The 17522-nt window shown below is 33.8% G+C and overlaps 1 protein-coding gene across 1 annotated transcript in view; it reads left to right on the top strand.

Annotated features, from left to right (window-relative positions):
- The window catches only part of MAP4K5 (mitogen-activated protein kinase kinase kinase kinase 5), a 92099-nt gene that overhangs the window by 29583 nt on the left and 44994 nt on the right, over nt 1-17522 (top strand). Inside the window, exons 4-9 of the mRNA XM_084886839.1 lie at nt 1907-1997; nt 2440-2504; nt 5230-5285; nt 13590-13637; nt 13725-13767; nt 14985-15057. Of these exons, the coding sequence (XP_084742965.1) occupies nt 1907-1997; nt 2440-2504; nt 5230-5285; nt 13590-13637; nt 13725-13767; nt 14985-15057 (376 nt within the window). The remainder of the gene's footprint in view (nt 1-1906; nt 1998-2439; nt 2505-5229; nt 5286-13589; nt 13638-13724; nt 13768-14984; nt 15058-17522) is intronic.

Consider the following 17522-nt stretch of genomic DNA (forward strand, 5'->3'; position numbering starts at 1 on the left):
TTAATTATAAATGGAATTGTTTTCTTATTTTTTTCTGATTGTTCATTACTGGTATATAAAAATGTGTTATTTTTATATACAGACAAATGATTATTCCTAAGAATGATTTAACTATTTCTGTAGCTCAGAATGCTATTGATTTCTTTATTAATTTTACATCCTGCTACTTTACCAAATTCATTTATTAGTTCTAATGCTTTTTGGTGGAATCTTTAGGGTTTTCTATAATTGTACTATGTCATCTGCAAACAACAACAATGAGTATTGCTTGTCTTGAATTGGAATTGCACTGTGTGTGTTGCTTTAAAAACCTCGGGAGAGTTTTGTCCTGGCCAGTGTTGCGCATTGGCCTGTGCACCTAAGGGTCCAGGGTTGGGGTGCATTCAAGAGGCAGCCAGTCTATGAGTATCTTTCTTCTCTCTTTCTCTCTCACTCTCTCTCGCTCTCTTTTCTTTACCCTTTCCCTCTTTTTCGCTCCCCCCTCCCTCCCTTCCACTCTCTCCAAAAATCAGTGGGAAAAATGTCCTCTGGTGAGGATTAGCAAAACCAAATAAAAATTCTTGGTTTAATAGTTGTAAATGTGTCTCTGGGTGGCACACCCAGTCACATAACAGAAGCTAATGTAGTCTCTTACTTTAACTCAGCTTAAAAGAATTCCCACACATAAAGTTCCAAGAAATATTAGCTCAGAGTAAAAAATCACAGAAGATACAAGGAATGAAGGTGCTTTAAGCAAGAGCCAGCAGAGACAATAAGCAGAACAGAACCATTAAGACATCAGATTTTGGAGTTACATACTCTACTTATGGTATGATTAGATAAATAAAAGAATGATTTGAAACTATGAGTAAAAAGTAATAAATTGCCAAAAGAAAGACAAGCAGATTTGAAAAAGAACCAAATTTATGTTCTGAAAATGAAAAATAATTATATATTTAAAATTCAATATATGTAACAAGTTAGATATAGATTGAATGAAGAAACTATGCAAAACATAGCTCAAAGAAGCAAAAATATGGAAGACTATAAAATAAGTGCGAAATGGAGTGGAAAGATCTCTCTTAGGTCTAATTAGGAGCACACTGTGGCAAAGGCTTTTGGAGCATTTCTGTTGAAAATTTTTCAGAACTCAGAGAAAACACCAAATATTTAAGAATTTTAACCAGAGTAAATAATAAAAAATGCCCATGCATATATGTAATGGTGAAACTGCGATATATTTAAGACAAAAGATCTTTATTTTTTTAAACTGTGTTTTTATTGATTTTAGAGAGAGAGGAAAATCGCCAGTAGGGGCAAGAGCCCCAAGTGGGGCATAATGGAGTGCCAGAATGTATCTAACAATAACTATAAATTCCCAAGAATAATATTTCATTTTAATATAGCTTTTTCTTGTTAACTCATATAGGTTTGTGATAGACAAATTGGAAAATGCAAATTAAAGAAGAAAGCAAAATTACTTTTAGTTTTAATACCCAGACATAAATATGGTGTATGTTTTTGAAATGTTTTTTTCTATATACATATGTACTTACATAATTATATAAAATATCCCTTCACTTAATATATCATGAACATATTTTCATATCAAAATCTGTTTTTAACTATAAAACTGTAACTATACCATGTTATTTAACCATTCTTTAATTGTTGTGTCATACTGTAGAGAACATTCATCTGCATATCTCAAGAAAAAAAATTTTGAAGCAAAATTATGAGTTCAAAGATTTTGTACATTTTTATGGCTTCTGGTTTTATAGAAAGAATGTACCAGTTTATATTCTCTTTGAAGTATTAAGAATGTCTAATTCCTCATCTCTAATATTTATTGTAAAGTTTTCCATCCTTCTTCCCATATATAGAGATTCAAAATCTAATATGATGACCAAGTTATTTTGTTTTTCAGGAGATGATTTTTCTTTGATTCAGCAAGAAATATTTATGGTTAAAGAATGTAAACATTGCAACATTGTTGCCTACTTTGGGAGCTATCTCAGGTAAGAAAAAAAAACCTTCTGATCTCTCTTTGTATTTCTTTGCCACCACCTTCCCTTTTATTTCAGTGATGTTATACACATAAATTTTAAAAATTATATTGTCTAAAGTTCTAAAATTTCTTAGGTTCTCTTATTGCTTCTCTCTATATTACTATTAACACCTCCATATATGCAATTATGCCTTATCTGGCAAGCTTAATGAAATATTATGAATGATTACAAGTAATAATTTTATTTTAGCTTATAAAAGATGTCATATTCCAAACTATGTAAGATGGGAACAATGATGAATTCAGTATATTTTCTGTAACTTGAAGAGAGACTGCCACGGCAATTTTCTGTTGCGATAATTCATCCTAAATCTTGGTGTGCTGAAAGCCTTCACAGTTGTCAGTGGTTGAGAATTACTAGCTAATGTACTTTTCTTTCTCTTTCATATTAGTCGGGAAAAACTGTGGATTTGTATGGAATACTGTGGTGGCGGATCACTTCAAGATATTTACCATGGTACTATTAATTTGTTTTTATATTTTGAGACTGACTCTGATTTTAATGTGTTGTTTGACATGTCTCATTAACCAGGGATATTAACAGGTAGATTTACTGTTTTACATTCGTCTGTTCTGTTCCTGGAGTATTGCATAAAAGAAATTTAAATTTAATTTTTTGTTTATTCAGTTAAATTTGCTGGAGCCTGAACTGAGAAAGTCAGGTGTACTTGAATAATCCAAATTTTACTTTTTAGATGTAGTCCTTTAGGAAAGTATTTTTCTACCAATAAAACTGCCTAAATTTCCTTGTAAGTATGAATTAAAATGCCAAGGGTAATTCTCTCCTAAAAGAAATTATATACCTGTCTTAATATTTTAACCTGCTACCTTGGAAAGCAATTTACCGTAGTTGTTGCTGTAATATTTTTGTTTAGCATTCTGTTAATTTCGGCACTTTTTTTTTTGTTGAATTTGATTTTGCCGCATAATATTATGTAGAAATATAGTTTTTCTTTTGTTTCTACAATTTAGCTTCCAGTTTGTTTTGTTGTTGACAATTTTCTGAATTTCTAGAGCTTATGAGACTAAGCATAGATTCTTATAAAATAACTTTCTTTATTTAACTGGATGTAGAATAGTAAAACTATTGCAGTTACGTGTTGTATAATTTATTAGGTATTTTTAAACATCTAAGAAGTGTTTTTTAATGTTTCTATGCTGAAATCTTTATATTGAAAGCCTTATAAAATTTCATGCAGCTTATAAATGCAACCGTAGTACTTCTAAAAACAAGTGCTATAGCCATTGAAATAATATATGTAGATTGTAGAGGTCAAATTTTTAATTGTCAGTCAATAAAGTGGTGGTTAAATATACACTGCATCTATAATATGGAATACTATGAAGCAATTAAAAAGATGCAGTAGTTCCATTTATATTGTCTGGGGTATATTGCTCCAAGGACATTTTTTTAAATGAAAAAAATGAATCATGAAAAAAATTGTATAACATAATCATTCATACTTAGATGTTGTAAAAGTATACATACAAATATAAATGCACACCAAAATTAAAGGAAACATAATCAAATTGATAAGTCATTACTGCTAGAGAGAAGTGGGATTCATAAATTAAAATTTGAATTATAATATAAATGTATTGACATTTTATTTAATTATACATTAATAAATATAATAATTACCTAATTTTATCACAGAAAATAAGCCATGACAAAAAAAGATTGTGATGTCTAAACTCTGGCAGCTATCTCTTTTTTTTATTTTTTAGAGAGGGAAAAAGTTAGAGAGAGAGAGAGAGAATGATACATCAATAGATTGCCTTCTATACATGCCCTGAGTGGGGAATGGCTATTTTTATTTAAAATAATATTTAATACCACATAGTTGCAGATAAACAAAATAATAAAGTGCTTAAAGCAAAAACTAATCTCATGTTTTAAAAGAGAAAAATAAGGTTTATTTTCTTAATAGTAGTCTATTATTTTCTTATGTATTATATCATAGTAGAATGACTGTTCTCTTTTATTTTACCCTGTTGATTTTAAATAATTATTGATAGAAAATAGCTTTATGCCACTTGATTTAAAAGTATTTTCTGTGGCCGTGACTGAGTAGCTTAGTTGCTTAGAGTGTCATCCTGATATGCCAATGTTGTGGTTTTGCTTCTCGGTCAGGGCATATACTAGAGAATCAACCAATGAATGCATAAATAAGTGGAACAACAGATTGATGTTTTCCTCTCTCTCTCTCCCTCTCCTTTCCTACTCTCTTTTTCCCTTTTCTCTCTAAAAAATCAATAAAAATAAAAACTAAAAAAGTCTCCTCTATGATAATGAATAATTATATTTCATATAGTTTTTATACAGTAATTATAATTCTTATTCATCGCACTATTACAGAATGAGAACCCAATAATATGGATAAATAAAACTATATAGTTGGCATTTTTTTCATTATGCCTTATGTTCAGTTAAAGAATTGTTTTGAGACATTAATTTTATCTTCATGAAGTTTCTACTTTCCATTATTAAAATCTGGTATTTGTTGAATTAAGTCGAATCTTAAGTAGTACTCATTTCTATAAATAGTATATTAGATAGCATAGTAACCAAGAGCCTCTATACTTACAATAAACTGTTAACAAAGTGGCTTTTCTTCTTTTACTATGATTTCAAGTTACTAAGAATCAAAAGTTTATGTTTCAGAGTAGGTGTAGAGACCTAGTGATTAAAATGTGCAGTAAAAGATTAAAAGGAAGTACCTCCTTTGGTTTCACTGTCAGCACACACCACTCTAGAGTTCAGATATTGGGTACATGCAGAAGGATTTTGTATTTCATAATAGGGAGAGATCTGGTTGCCAGAAGTGATCTGCCTCCTTTTTAAACTCTTAGATAAGGTACTGGATCAAGCCTCTATTTTGACAGCTGTAGTAAAGAATTATACTAAGGAAATAATACCTTGCTATGGCCCTGGTGGCTCGGTTGGTTGGGTGTTGTCCTGTGCACTGAAAGTTTGCCTTCAGTTCCTGGTCAGAGCACATGCCGGGTTCCCAGCTTGATCCCCAGTAGCGATATGCAGGAAGCAGCCAATTAATGATATGCTCTCATCATTAATTTTTTTCTCTCTCACCCTTCCTCTATATATAATAAATTAATAAATTAATAGTATAATATTTTTAATCTGATGTATTACAATGTGGTCTTTTTTTTTTTCTTTTTAGTTACTGGACCATTATCAGAATTGCAAATAGCCTATGTATGCAGAGAAACTTTACAGGTACTACATTTACTTATGTAGCTAAAAGGCAGGTCTCCTTTCACAATTGAAAACTATAAAATGGTGATGTGCACAAAAGAGTTTGAAAACCAGGGTTTTTTTTTTGTTAACTTCTCATATTGTAGTCCTGTAAGCCTAGTTATTTCTTTCACGAATGATTGATAGGAATTCTTTTAAGCTGATGCTGGTATGCACAGTGGTCTTTTGCCATTTTTCTCCAAAAGAAAATAAATTAGAATAACAATTACTCAGAATGGTATCTGGAAATCCTGGTTCTGTGTGATATTAATAAGAATCATTGATAGCTGAGTCTTTTTTTTTTTGTGAGTTTATTTGAGCTGAATCTTTTTTTCTAAAAGCTTGGTAAATATCGTATTATGCAGAGGTTTCTTTATTTCAGATCTGTTAAAGTAGGTTGTGAATCTTCTATAGCAGTGGTAGGCAAACTCATTAGTCAACAGAGCCAAATATCAACGATACAATGTTTGAAATTTCCTTTGAGAGCCAATTTTTTAAAACTTAAACTTCTTCTAACACCACTTCTTCAAAATAGATTCGCGCAGGCTGTGGTATTTTGCGGAAGAGCCACACTCAAGGGGCCAGGGAGCCGCATGGGGGCTTGTGAGCCGCAGTTTGTGGACCACAGTTCTATAGCATACAGTTTGCAGCAATTCTCCCAATATGTTTATCTTTTCAGTGTCCTGAAAGACTACTTACTCATTGAGAAAATCAGCAGTTCACAGTTTTGTTCATATACTCTAAAGCAGGGGTCTTCAAACTACGGCCCGAGGGCCACATGCGGCCCGCAGAGGAGTCTGATCCGGCCCGCCAGGTTTTTTGGGCAGTGAGCGCAGCCGAGGTGTTACAGTAGGAATTAGTAGTTCATATAGTCCGGCCCTCCAGCTCTCTGAGGGACCGTGATCTGGCCCCCACTTTAAAAAGTTTGAGGACCCCTGCTTTAAAGCATTTAAATTAGAAAAAGGGTCAGTAAGTTCTAGTGCTTCTGTTTATTATTTTGTTAATTTACAACTGATCATTATTAATTTACAACTGATCATTATAATTGATGCTTATATCCTTACATATCCTACATTGTATAGCTTGTTCACAAGTGAAATTAAATGTTCTGTATGTTCTTCCATATAAAGGAGATTGACCTGATTTCAGAGAAATCTCTAGTCATTTTGAAAAGATTTAGTTTCCACATGCTTTAAAAGACATACCATGTTAAATCTTACTGTTAGATATATGAAAGTAAATTCCATATATATATGTAATTTTTTAACATTCACATAACATAGAAGTCTCTTTGTATCCAAATACAATACAAAGCTAATCATATACTCATAGCAGAGAATTATTGACATTAAATGTTTTATATTTTAATTTGCCAAGTTCATTTCTTGTATAGTAATGGACAGAGTACAGAATGGAAACAGTAATTTGCATATGCATTCTTGTTTTGGTTTATGACCATAATTTCTTCTATAGTTCTAGTTCTTCAAGGATAAAATGAGTTGTTGGAAGGGATGGCCTCCAAGATTAGTTCCAATTTTAAAATTTTATTATTCTCACAAATTTCCTCCTCTGGTTTCTGAATGGTTAAAGAAGGTGTGATACACACACATACATATACACACACACACACTGCAATATGATTCAGTCATAAAAAGAGGGACTCCTGTTATTTGTGACAACACAAATGAATGTGGAAGACATTTTGCTAAGTGAAATAAGCCAGGACAGAAAGATAAATACTACATGATCTTACTTATCTGTAGAACCTAGTTGAATTTACAGATGCAGAAAGTAGAGTGGTGGTTGCCAGGGCCTGGGCTAAGTTGGGGAAGAGAAATGGGGAGATGTTGATCTAAGAGTATAAAGTTGCAATCATATAGATTAATTACTAATGTATAGCATGATGACTAAAGTTAATACTGCTATACTGAATACTGAAAATACTCTAAGAGAATAGATTTTGGGTGTTCTCTTGACAACTAGCAACTGTGAGGAGATGATGTTAATTACTTTAATTCAAGTAATCATTTCATTGTACATATATATCAAGTTATGTAGACCTTGAATATAGGTGTCCAAAAAATGTATACACACACTTTGAATAATTACAAAGTTTTTATTAAAATACATTTTTAAATTAAAATACATTTTATTTTCAAAATTGAGCCACCAGCTGTTGAAATGTGTATACATTTTTCTGGGACACCCTGTATATACAGTTTTATTAAATAGATGTGTTTTTATGAAAAGAAAAAAGAGGACAGAAGTTGTCAGAATGGAATAAAGCAAAATACAATTAGATGCTGCCTACAAGAAAATACCTTTATAATGACAAATAGATCAAAAGTTAAAAGAAAAAAATATAAATATACATATATATGTATATACATATACACACACACACATATACAATATATCATACTAACTATTCAAAACAAAGCTGAGTGGCCATATTAATTTCAGACAAAGTAGACTTCAGAGCAAAAATTATTACTAAAGAAGATAATTTTATAAAAAAGCATAATAATCCTAAATATTTATGTTCCTAATAAAACACAGCTTCAAAGTAAATAAGCAAAAGCCATAGTGCTGCAAGGAAAAATAGATTAATGCACAGTCTGATATCCGTCTCACAATAATTCTGTAGAGCAAGTAGGAGAAAATCAGTAAGTATATAGAAAATTTGAACAACACAATCAACCAATTTGACCTTACTGACCTTTTAGTCCAACAACAGTGGGATACATGTGCTTTTCTAAGTGTCCATAGAGCATTTACCAAGATAGACTATATTCTGGGCCATAAAATATGTCTTAATACATTTAAAAGGATTTATATAATACAAAGTATTTTCTCTTACCATATGCAATTAAATTATAAGTCAAACTAAGTAAAGTGCTAATAAGTAACATGAGAGTCAAAGAAGAAATCAGAAACTAAAAAGTATCTTAAAACCAATGAAATGAAAGCACAGCTCATCAAAATTTGGGATACTGCTAAGGCAGTACTTAGTAGAGGAATGTTTATAACACTAAAGAGATTCTTTAAGCTTTTCTAGGAAGAAGGAAAGATCTGAAAACAACTTCCTCAATTTCCATCTTAAGAAACTGGAAAAAGATGAGCAAATTAAACCCAAAGTAAGCAGAGAAGGAAAATAATAAAGATCAGAGTGGAAATCATTTAAATAGGAAGCAGAAAACATGAGCAAAGCATTGAAACAGAAATATGATTCTTTGAGATTAATAAAACTGATAAACTTCTAGTCAGAGGGATTAAGAAAAATAAAAAGGGGAGACATAGTTACTAATATTATGACAATTTATAAATATTAAATGATAATAGGATAATCAATACCCAAGGAACGTTAAGAACAGCTTTATGCCAATAAAGCCTACAACTTAAATGAAATATCTAGAAAATTTCCTAACTACCAAAGCTCAGACAGTTAGAAATCATCTGAATAGTTTATATCTATTCCCACAAATAAATCTCCAAGTTAGATGATGTCATGGATAAATTCTATCAAACACTTAAGGAAGAAATATTGCCAATTTTATATGAAGTCTTCTAGAAAACTGAAGAATAGAGAATACCTCCCAAGTCATTTATGGGCCAGCATTGATCTGAAGCCAAAATTCGACATTACAAGAGAACAAAACTACAGACTAATATCCTTCATAAACATAGATGCAGAAATTAAAAAGGAAAATAAAATGTTAACAAAGGCTGTTCAACATTATATATAAAGGATAATACATTGTGAATAAGGTAGGGTGGAGGGCAGTATCCTAGAATGCAATGCTGTTTTAACATTCAAAAATAATTTCAAGTAATTGTCCTTATTAGCAAACAAAAAGAAAAACGACATGATTGTCTAAACACAGAAAAAGCATTTAGCAAAATCCAACATTCATTTGTGATAAAAGTTCTCAGTATGCTGGGAATAAAATGGAACTTGTTTAACTTGATAAAGAGCAACTATGAAAAACCTACAACTGTGTCATTCTGAATGGTAAAGATTAGATGCTTTTTCACCAAGGTCAATCAAGGCAAGGTGTCTGTTCTCACAGCTTCTTTCCCACATTGTGCTAGAGATTTGGGCCATCGCAGAAAGAAAAAACAATGAAATTAAAGGGATCCATATTAGAAAGTAAGAAGTGAAACTCTTTATTCACTATAAAATTACCTATGTAGAAAATAGAATTGAATCTACAAAGTGGCTACTAGAGCTAATAAATATAGCTAGAAAGGTTGCAGGATTCAAGATCAATATACAAAATCAGTTGGATTTCTATATATTAGAAATTATAGAAGAGAAAGTAGGAGAAAATATTTTTATAATGAATTTGTATTTTAATAAATGCTCAGGTATAGTTAAAGTAGAAAATATAATAAAACAGGCAGATGCTTGTACCTATTTATAATGAGTAAGATTGAATTTAAGAAAAGAAGAAAGTATTTACCTGAATACTCTTGAACTTTTATCTTTGTAGTTGACATTTAGAAATAAAGGTTAAACAAATATGCTTATACATATCCATAAAATCCTGTGAAATGAATAAACACCAATGCAGGCTGAGACAGATGTGTTGACTCAAATACCACGACGTAGGACATTTTGCAATCTTGAGTTAAGCAAAGCCTTTTCAAACATAACAGGAAAAGCATGATCCATAAAATAAAAAACTTGCTAAATTATACTTCATCAAAACTGAAACTCTCTTGTTCAAGAGGCACTATTAAGAGAATAAAAGGACTGGACTAAAAGTAGAAAGTTGTAAATAATATACCTGACCAGGGACTTACATCCACAGTATATAAAGAACTCTCAAAACTCATTAAGAAAACAACTCAATATGCAAATGAACAAAAGACTTAACCAGACACTTCACCAAAGAAGATATATGGATGGAAAAAATGCTCAATTTCATTAGTTATTAGAAAAGTGTGCATTAAAGCCACGGTGCAATACAACTACACACCAATTAAAATGGCTAGAATTAAAAAAAAAAAAAAAAACCTTACAGGAAGGTTGGTGAGGTTGTGGATTAACGGGAACTCTCATGCACCTCTGTTTTCAGTGTAAAATGGTACAGCTGCTTTGAAATACAGTTTGGCAGTCACCAGAAGTTTAACTTGTACCACTGTATGATCCAGTTGTTAACACTGCTAGGTATTTACCCAAGAGGGGAAAAAAATCATGCAACAACTGTACATGAATCTTCATAGCAGCTTTATTTATAACTAGAGGCCCGATGCACAAAATTCATGCAAGAGTAGCCTTCCTTCCCCCAGCTGCCAGCACCAGCTTCCCTCAGAGCCCTGGCTTTGTCTGGAAGATCATCCGGCCTAATTAGTATATTATGCTTATATTATTATAGATAGCCAAAACCTGGAAACAACCCAATGTCTGTCAATAGGTAAATGGATAAACAAATTTTGGATATCTGTATAATGGACTACTACTCAGTAATAAAGAAGAATGAAGTATTGATATATACATCTCAAGGAATGTCATATTAATTATTGGGAAAGATACAGACAAAAAAGGAGATGCTGAATGATTTCTTTTACATAAATTCTAGAAAATTCAGAAATGATCTATCATGACAGAAATCAGATCAGTATCAGATGAGTTAATATCACTAAAAGGTAGCCAGACATTGTGTAATTTCTGTGGACATTAGCGCCTTCTCAGATATCTCGATTTCAGTTCTACAGGACTCTTTTCCCAGGCTTCAAGTATTAATAATTCCGCTCTCTTCTCCACCCTGCTCCCCCAGGGCCTAGAGTTTTGGTAACAGCTTCCTGCAGTTGCTGCTGCTGTAATATTTATTGCTCTCATTGTTCCTTTTTAGTTCTACAGTTCAAATAACTTATGGGGTTTTTTTTCTTTTCCTTTTTAGTTCTATAGTTCTGACTAATATGAAGTAATTTTACCAAAATAATTCAGTCTTAAGTCTCATCAAGACCCTAGATATAAGCACTCAGTGGTAGTACATGGGGTCAGAAAAATGTAAAACAACATCATTGGGATGTAATTAGCAAAATCCAAATCCTGAGAGACTGCACATGATAAACCGATAAACCGCACTTTCTGTAACAAAAACTTACAAGGAAGCTATAATAAGATATGGCACAAGATTCTGTAGATTAAGAGAGAAGTAGGAGTCATTTCAATGAATTGCAGTGTACAAACCTGTTTGAATACCACTTTAACTTGTGAACACTGGATATTTGATAGTATTAAATCATTGTTAATGATGAGGTATAATAATATCATTGTGATTATATTTTTTTTAAATCACTGTCTTAGTGGATGGAATTTTATGAAATCTGAGACTTCAGATTAATATGGTGGTGGAGGGGGAGTGTGTGGTACTGTGAGGTTCAGAATGAAACAAGATTGACCATGAGCCCTAGCTGGTTTGGCTCAGAGGATAGAGTGTCAGCCTGCGGACCAAAGGGTCCCAGGCTCGATTCTGGTGAAGGGCAAGTATCCTTATTACAGGCTCCTCCCCAGCCCAGACCCTGCTCAGGGCTCATGCAGGAGGCAACCAATCGATGTGTTTTTTTTCACATCAATGTTTCTCTCTTTCCTTCTCCCACTGTCCCTAAAAATCAATGGGAAAATATCCTCAGGTGAAGATTAACAAAAAAAAAATTCCTATATAATAGTAAAAGGCTAATATGTAAATAAATCAAACAGTGTAACAACCAGTCGCTATTACACGCATTGACCACCAGGAGGCAGACGCTTGATGCAGGAGCTGCCCCCTGATGGTCAATGAGCTCCCAGGGGGAATGCTGCTCAGCCAGAAGCTGGGCCCATGGCTGGTGAGTGCATTGGCAGTGGCGGGAGCCTCTCCCGTCTGCGGCAGTGCTAAGGACCCTTCGGGGGATGTCCGACTGCCAGCAGAGAGCAGGCCTAGCCGGCAGTTGGACACCCCCGAGTTGTCCCGGAGTGCGAGAGGGCGCAGACCGGGCTGAGGGACCCCCTCCTGCCCTCTCCCCTGGTGCACAACATCCTATCTAATAAATTGGTAATATTCAAATTAACCATCTCTCCATCACAAAGATGGAAGTGCCTGTCTTCTCAGCCCCACCAGAGTCCCCCAGTCCTGGGGGGCAGCCACTGAAAGTGGGCATCATGAGTGGCCTGGCAGAATATTTGCTTCGTTGCCATGACAATGAGGCAAGTGCTCCACCCTGGCCCTGGACGGCCTCTGGGCAGTGGGCACAGAGTAGCAGGGCTGTGGGGAACACGTGTCATTGCCCAGCAACGAGGCAAGCGTTCTGCGTCTGGCCACAGATGGGCCTCTGGGCCGCGGAGAGCCTCTGGGCCGCAGAGAGCCTCTGGGCAGTGGGCGTGAGGCAGTCAGGCCCCCACAGAGCTACTGATGCCCAGATTCATGCGCAGGGCTACTACCGTGTTTCCCCGAAAATAAGACATCCTCCGAAAATGCATGGAAAGATAAGACATCCCCTGAAAATAAGATCTAGCGCAACTTTGGGAGAAAAATTATAAGACACTGTTATTTTTCGGGAAACAGGGTAGTTGTAGTAATAATAATAAAAAAAATAAAAACGATCATGATTTCACACTTGTTGAGTCTAGGTTATGGATACATAGGGATTCATTGTGTTGTTACTTGGACTTTATATGTGAATTTTCTATAATAAAAAATATTTTAATTTAAAAAAGCAGTTCAGTGTTTGTGGGAGAAAATTTTTGGAGCAATAAATATGTTCATTTTCTTAATTTTGGAGATGGTGTTATCCTATATAATAAAAGGCTAATATGCAAATCAACCGAACAGTAGAACGACCAGTTGCTATGATGCGCACTGACCACCAGGGGGCAGATATTCAATGCAGGAGCTGCCCCTGGGGGTCAGTGTGCTCCCACAGGGGGAGCACCGCTCAACCAGAAGCCACCAGGCTCACAGCTTGCCAGTGCAGCGGCAGTGGTAGGATCCTCCCCCCTCCACGGCAGTGCTAAGGATGTCCATCAGTCGATATCCCCCAAGAGCTCCTGGACTGCAGGAGGGCACAGGCCAAACTGAGGGACCCCCAGGCCCCACTCCAGTGCACGAATTTCGGGCCTCCAGTAGTAAAATATTTCTGATTTTTATCAGAAATGAATTAGAAATCTTAAAATATAGTAAACATTGGCTAGTAAAAAGAAACTCATCTGGAGTCGCCACCAGAAAGCCATTCAATCAGGAAGTGTAGGCTTCAGTTTTGCGATTTTGCTAATGCTACCTTTTATTTTTTTAATTTTAGGGTCTTGCCTATTTGCATACTAAAGGCAAAATGCATAGAGATATCAAAGTAAGTTTATTTAATATGTTTAAATTGATAATTTTATTAGAATGAATTTTATGATACTAATTAAATAGTATTTGTTTTTTGTTTTAGGGTGCAAATATTTTATTGACAGATCATGGCGATGTAAAATTAGGTATGTTATTTCAAATTTCTAATATTTTTCCCAAATTTTAATTTTAACATTAGACAAGTTTAATAATCATGTTAAGAGCTACAATAACGTTCATTGTTCGACCTTCCAATTTTACTCCTGAGACTCAGTTTAAGGATATTAATTCTAAAGATAAAAAAAAATCCATATTCACAGAAGGGTTAATCATAATATTATATGGAATAGAAGAAAATGAGAGCATAGTTTTAGCAATAGAAAAATTGTTAAGCTGTGATAAATCCACATAAGAAACATTATTCAGTCAGTCATCTTGGCCAGGTGGCTTAGTTGGTTGGAGTGTCACCTGTGCACTGGGAAGCTGCGGGTTCCATGCTGATCAGGATGTGTACAGGAGGTGATCAATTGGTGTTTCTCTCTTCCTCCCCTTCTCTCTAAAATCAATAAAAGCATATCCTTGGATGAGGATTTAAGAAGAATAAGAGTAAAATCCTGTGATCTGTTACATGACAAAAATGAACTATTTTGTATTTAGTTTTTTACAGCCATGTTTAGCAACAATAACAAAGTTTATTTATAGAAAAAGAACTTTTTTGCTTGGCCAACGCCCACCATCTTCCCTCCCACGGGGTACATTCAAAAACTTTTTAAAATAATAGCACCAAAATACTAACCTGGTTATGTTTGAATAAAAGGAATTCAGGTGGGTGTTTTCTTTTTTGCTCTTTCTATTTTTCAAATTAACTTTTAAAAAAAAAAATGTTCTTATTGATTTCAGCGAAAGGAAGGGAAAGGAAAAGAGATAAAAACATCAATGATGAGAGAGAATCATCAATGGGCTGTATCTTGCACACCCCAACTGGGGATCAAATCCTCAACCTCTAGCATGTGCCCTGATTTGGAATCAGGTCATGGCTTCCTGATCATAGGTCAATGCTCTATCATTCAGCCACTCTGGTCGGGCTCAACTTAACTTTAATGTGGTTGTCACAAAAATATTTTTATTAACTTTGTCCTTAATAATGTACATTTCATTCTGGTAAAGCACCAGTAAATTATTTTCTTTTAATGGGTGTGTTATAAATCATGCAAGAAGAAATTTAGGTATTCAACTTTTATACATTTCCCTAGCATTACTATTTGAATTAGTAATAATGTCAGGCCTAAGGATGAAACTTAGAAATGTTAATGCTTTTATTGAAAAGAACTAAAATTTTCTGTTTTATATTTTTCTCTACCAGCTGACTTTGGTGTAGCTGCAAAAATAACAGCTACAATTGCAAAGAGAAAATCTTTCATTGGCACCCCTTATTGGTAAGACAAATTTACATTATAATTGACTTTTATGCATTTTCATTTCTTTAGGAAGGCTGAAGGCTTGCACGCTCTTTGATACTACGATAGTTCTAATTGGGTCGGGAAACTAATACTCATTTTCATTGTCCAGCTTTGCCAATGTTAAAATGCTAATAATTCCTGCCATCTCTGGGATCTTGTATTGAGAGCACTCATAGGTATGAGAGTTTCAAAAGAAAAACTCATATTACAATCTCTTGCCATTTTGTTACCCTTTCTTTTGATAGTGCTTCTATTTTAATCTTGGACTTTGCTATCTGTTAAAACTTATGCATCCTACCCTACTATTAATGTATCCTACCAGTTACTGACAAAATAATCTTTCTAAAACACTGCTTTCAGCCCTGGCCACTGTGACTTGATTGAGCATCGTTCTGTGCGCTGAAAGGTTCCTGTTCAATTTCCAGTCAGGACACATACCCACGTTTCGGGTACCATTCCCAGTCAGGGTGTATGCAGAAGGCAACCTAACGGATTGATGTTTCTCTCTCGCATTGATGTTTCTCTCTCTTCTTCTCTAAAATCAATTTTAAAAAAAAAATTAAAAATTAATTAAACCCTGCTTTCATTAGTGAAGACAAATAATTGAAATATAATAGAAAGCCTAGTAATAAATTTCAATATGTAAAATCATATACTAAATATTATAAATGATACCATTTAAAGTTTGATGAAAGGTTGGATATTTTATTATTTGGATAATTTTTTATTTGGAAAGAAATTTAAAGTAGCTCTATACCTCATATTAATATCAAAATAAATTATATATAGAAATTTATATATTTTTGTCAAATGTAAAACTAAAACCAAAAGATGTATCAATGACTATCTGCTTTAAGAGTTGAGTAGCCCAAGCCCAGTCCATGTGGCTCTTGTGGTTGAGCGTTGACCCAGGAGGTCACGGTTTGATTCCTGATCAGGGCACATTCCCCTGACCAGTCATGGGGTGTGCAGGAGGCAGCCAATTGATGATTCTTATTATTGATGTTTCTGTCACTCTCTCCCTCCCTCTCTGAAATTAATAAAAATAAACTTAAAAAGTTGAGTAAACCTTTCTTGGCATAAAATGTTAAAGGGAAAAATTGGCCCTGACCAGTTTGGCTCAGTGGATAGAGCGTCGGCCTGCGGACTGAAAGGTCCCAGGTTTGATTCCGGTCAAGGGCATGTACCTTTGTTGCGGCACATCCCCAATAGGAGATGTGCAGTAGGCAGCTGATTGATGTTTCTCATTGATGTTTCTACCTCTCTATCCCTCTCCCTTCCTCTCTGTAAAAAATCAATAAAATATATTTTAAAAAATAAAGGGAAAATTGATACATTTAACTACATGAAAATTTAAAGTTATTATATGTATACCCACTTAAAGGGAAAGGCAAGTAACCAGGAAGTAATGGCTAAAATATGACAAACTAGGTTTTAATATATTTAATATGTAAGTTCTTTTTTTTTTACTCTTCACCTAAGGATATATTTTTCCATTGCTTTCTAGAGAGAATGGAAGGGATGGAGGAGATGGGGGAGGAGGGGAGGTGGAAATAGAGAGAGAAACATCAATGTGATGTGAGAGAGACACATTGATTAATTGCCTCCCACATTCACCCCTACCTGGGCTGGAGAACTTGCAACTGAGGTATGTGCCCTCGACCAGGAATCTAACCCAGGACTCTAGTCCACAGTTCGATGCTTTAACCATTGAGAAAAACTGGCCAGGGCAACATGTGAGTCTTAACTCAATAAAGGATGTTTCCTTAGAAGCAGAGTTATTAAAATCATAGTTATAAGATATCATAAAATATGAAAAAAAATTTCCCCAATGATGACCAAAAATGCAAATTAAATAAACAATTACATTCTTTTATATCAAATTGGAAAATATTTGGGATCATGGGTAATATCTATCACTACCACTAAATATTTGATAATGAAAATAGAAATTCGTAGAACATTTTTGAAAGATAATCTGGTAACAATTTTTTTTCTTAAGTAACTTTTATGTTCTAGTCTCAATTCTGCTTGTATTAACTTATCAAAGAGACATACAGATTTACATACTAGGAACTTTATTAAATACTTTAATAATGAAAAATAGAGGGAATATATATGCATATCCATAGAAATTAGTTCATTCAAATTAAGAAATTGCTGGTATTAAAAATCCTGTTCTAAAAGATCAGTGGATAAACTCATGATATAATGTTAATTAAAAAGGAGGATTAAAAGTAGCATATTCACTATTATGCCATTTTATAGAAGGTATGTGTGTGTATTAAATTTATGGATAAAATATGTGAAACAGTGGTTCTCTTTGGATGGTATAATTGTTGACTTGTTTTCTTCCATATTTTGTCATATATTCCAAATTTCTTAAGTCAACATATATCACTTTCAACCACAGAAAAAAGCCCTGATAAATCTCATTTAAA

Source organism: Pipistrellus hanaki (assembly GCF_964339955.1).
Source record: "Pipistrellus hanaki genome assembly, chromosome: 1".
Classification (NCBI taxonomy): Eukaryota; Metazoa; Chordata; class Mammalia; order Chiroptera; family Vespertilionidae; genus Pipistrellus; species Pipistrellus hanaki.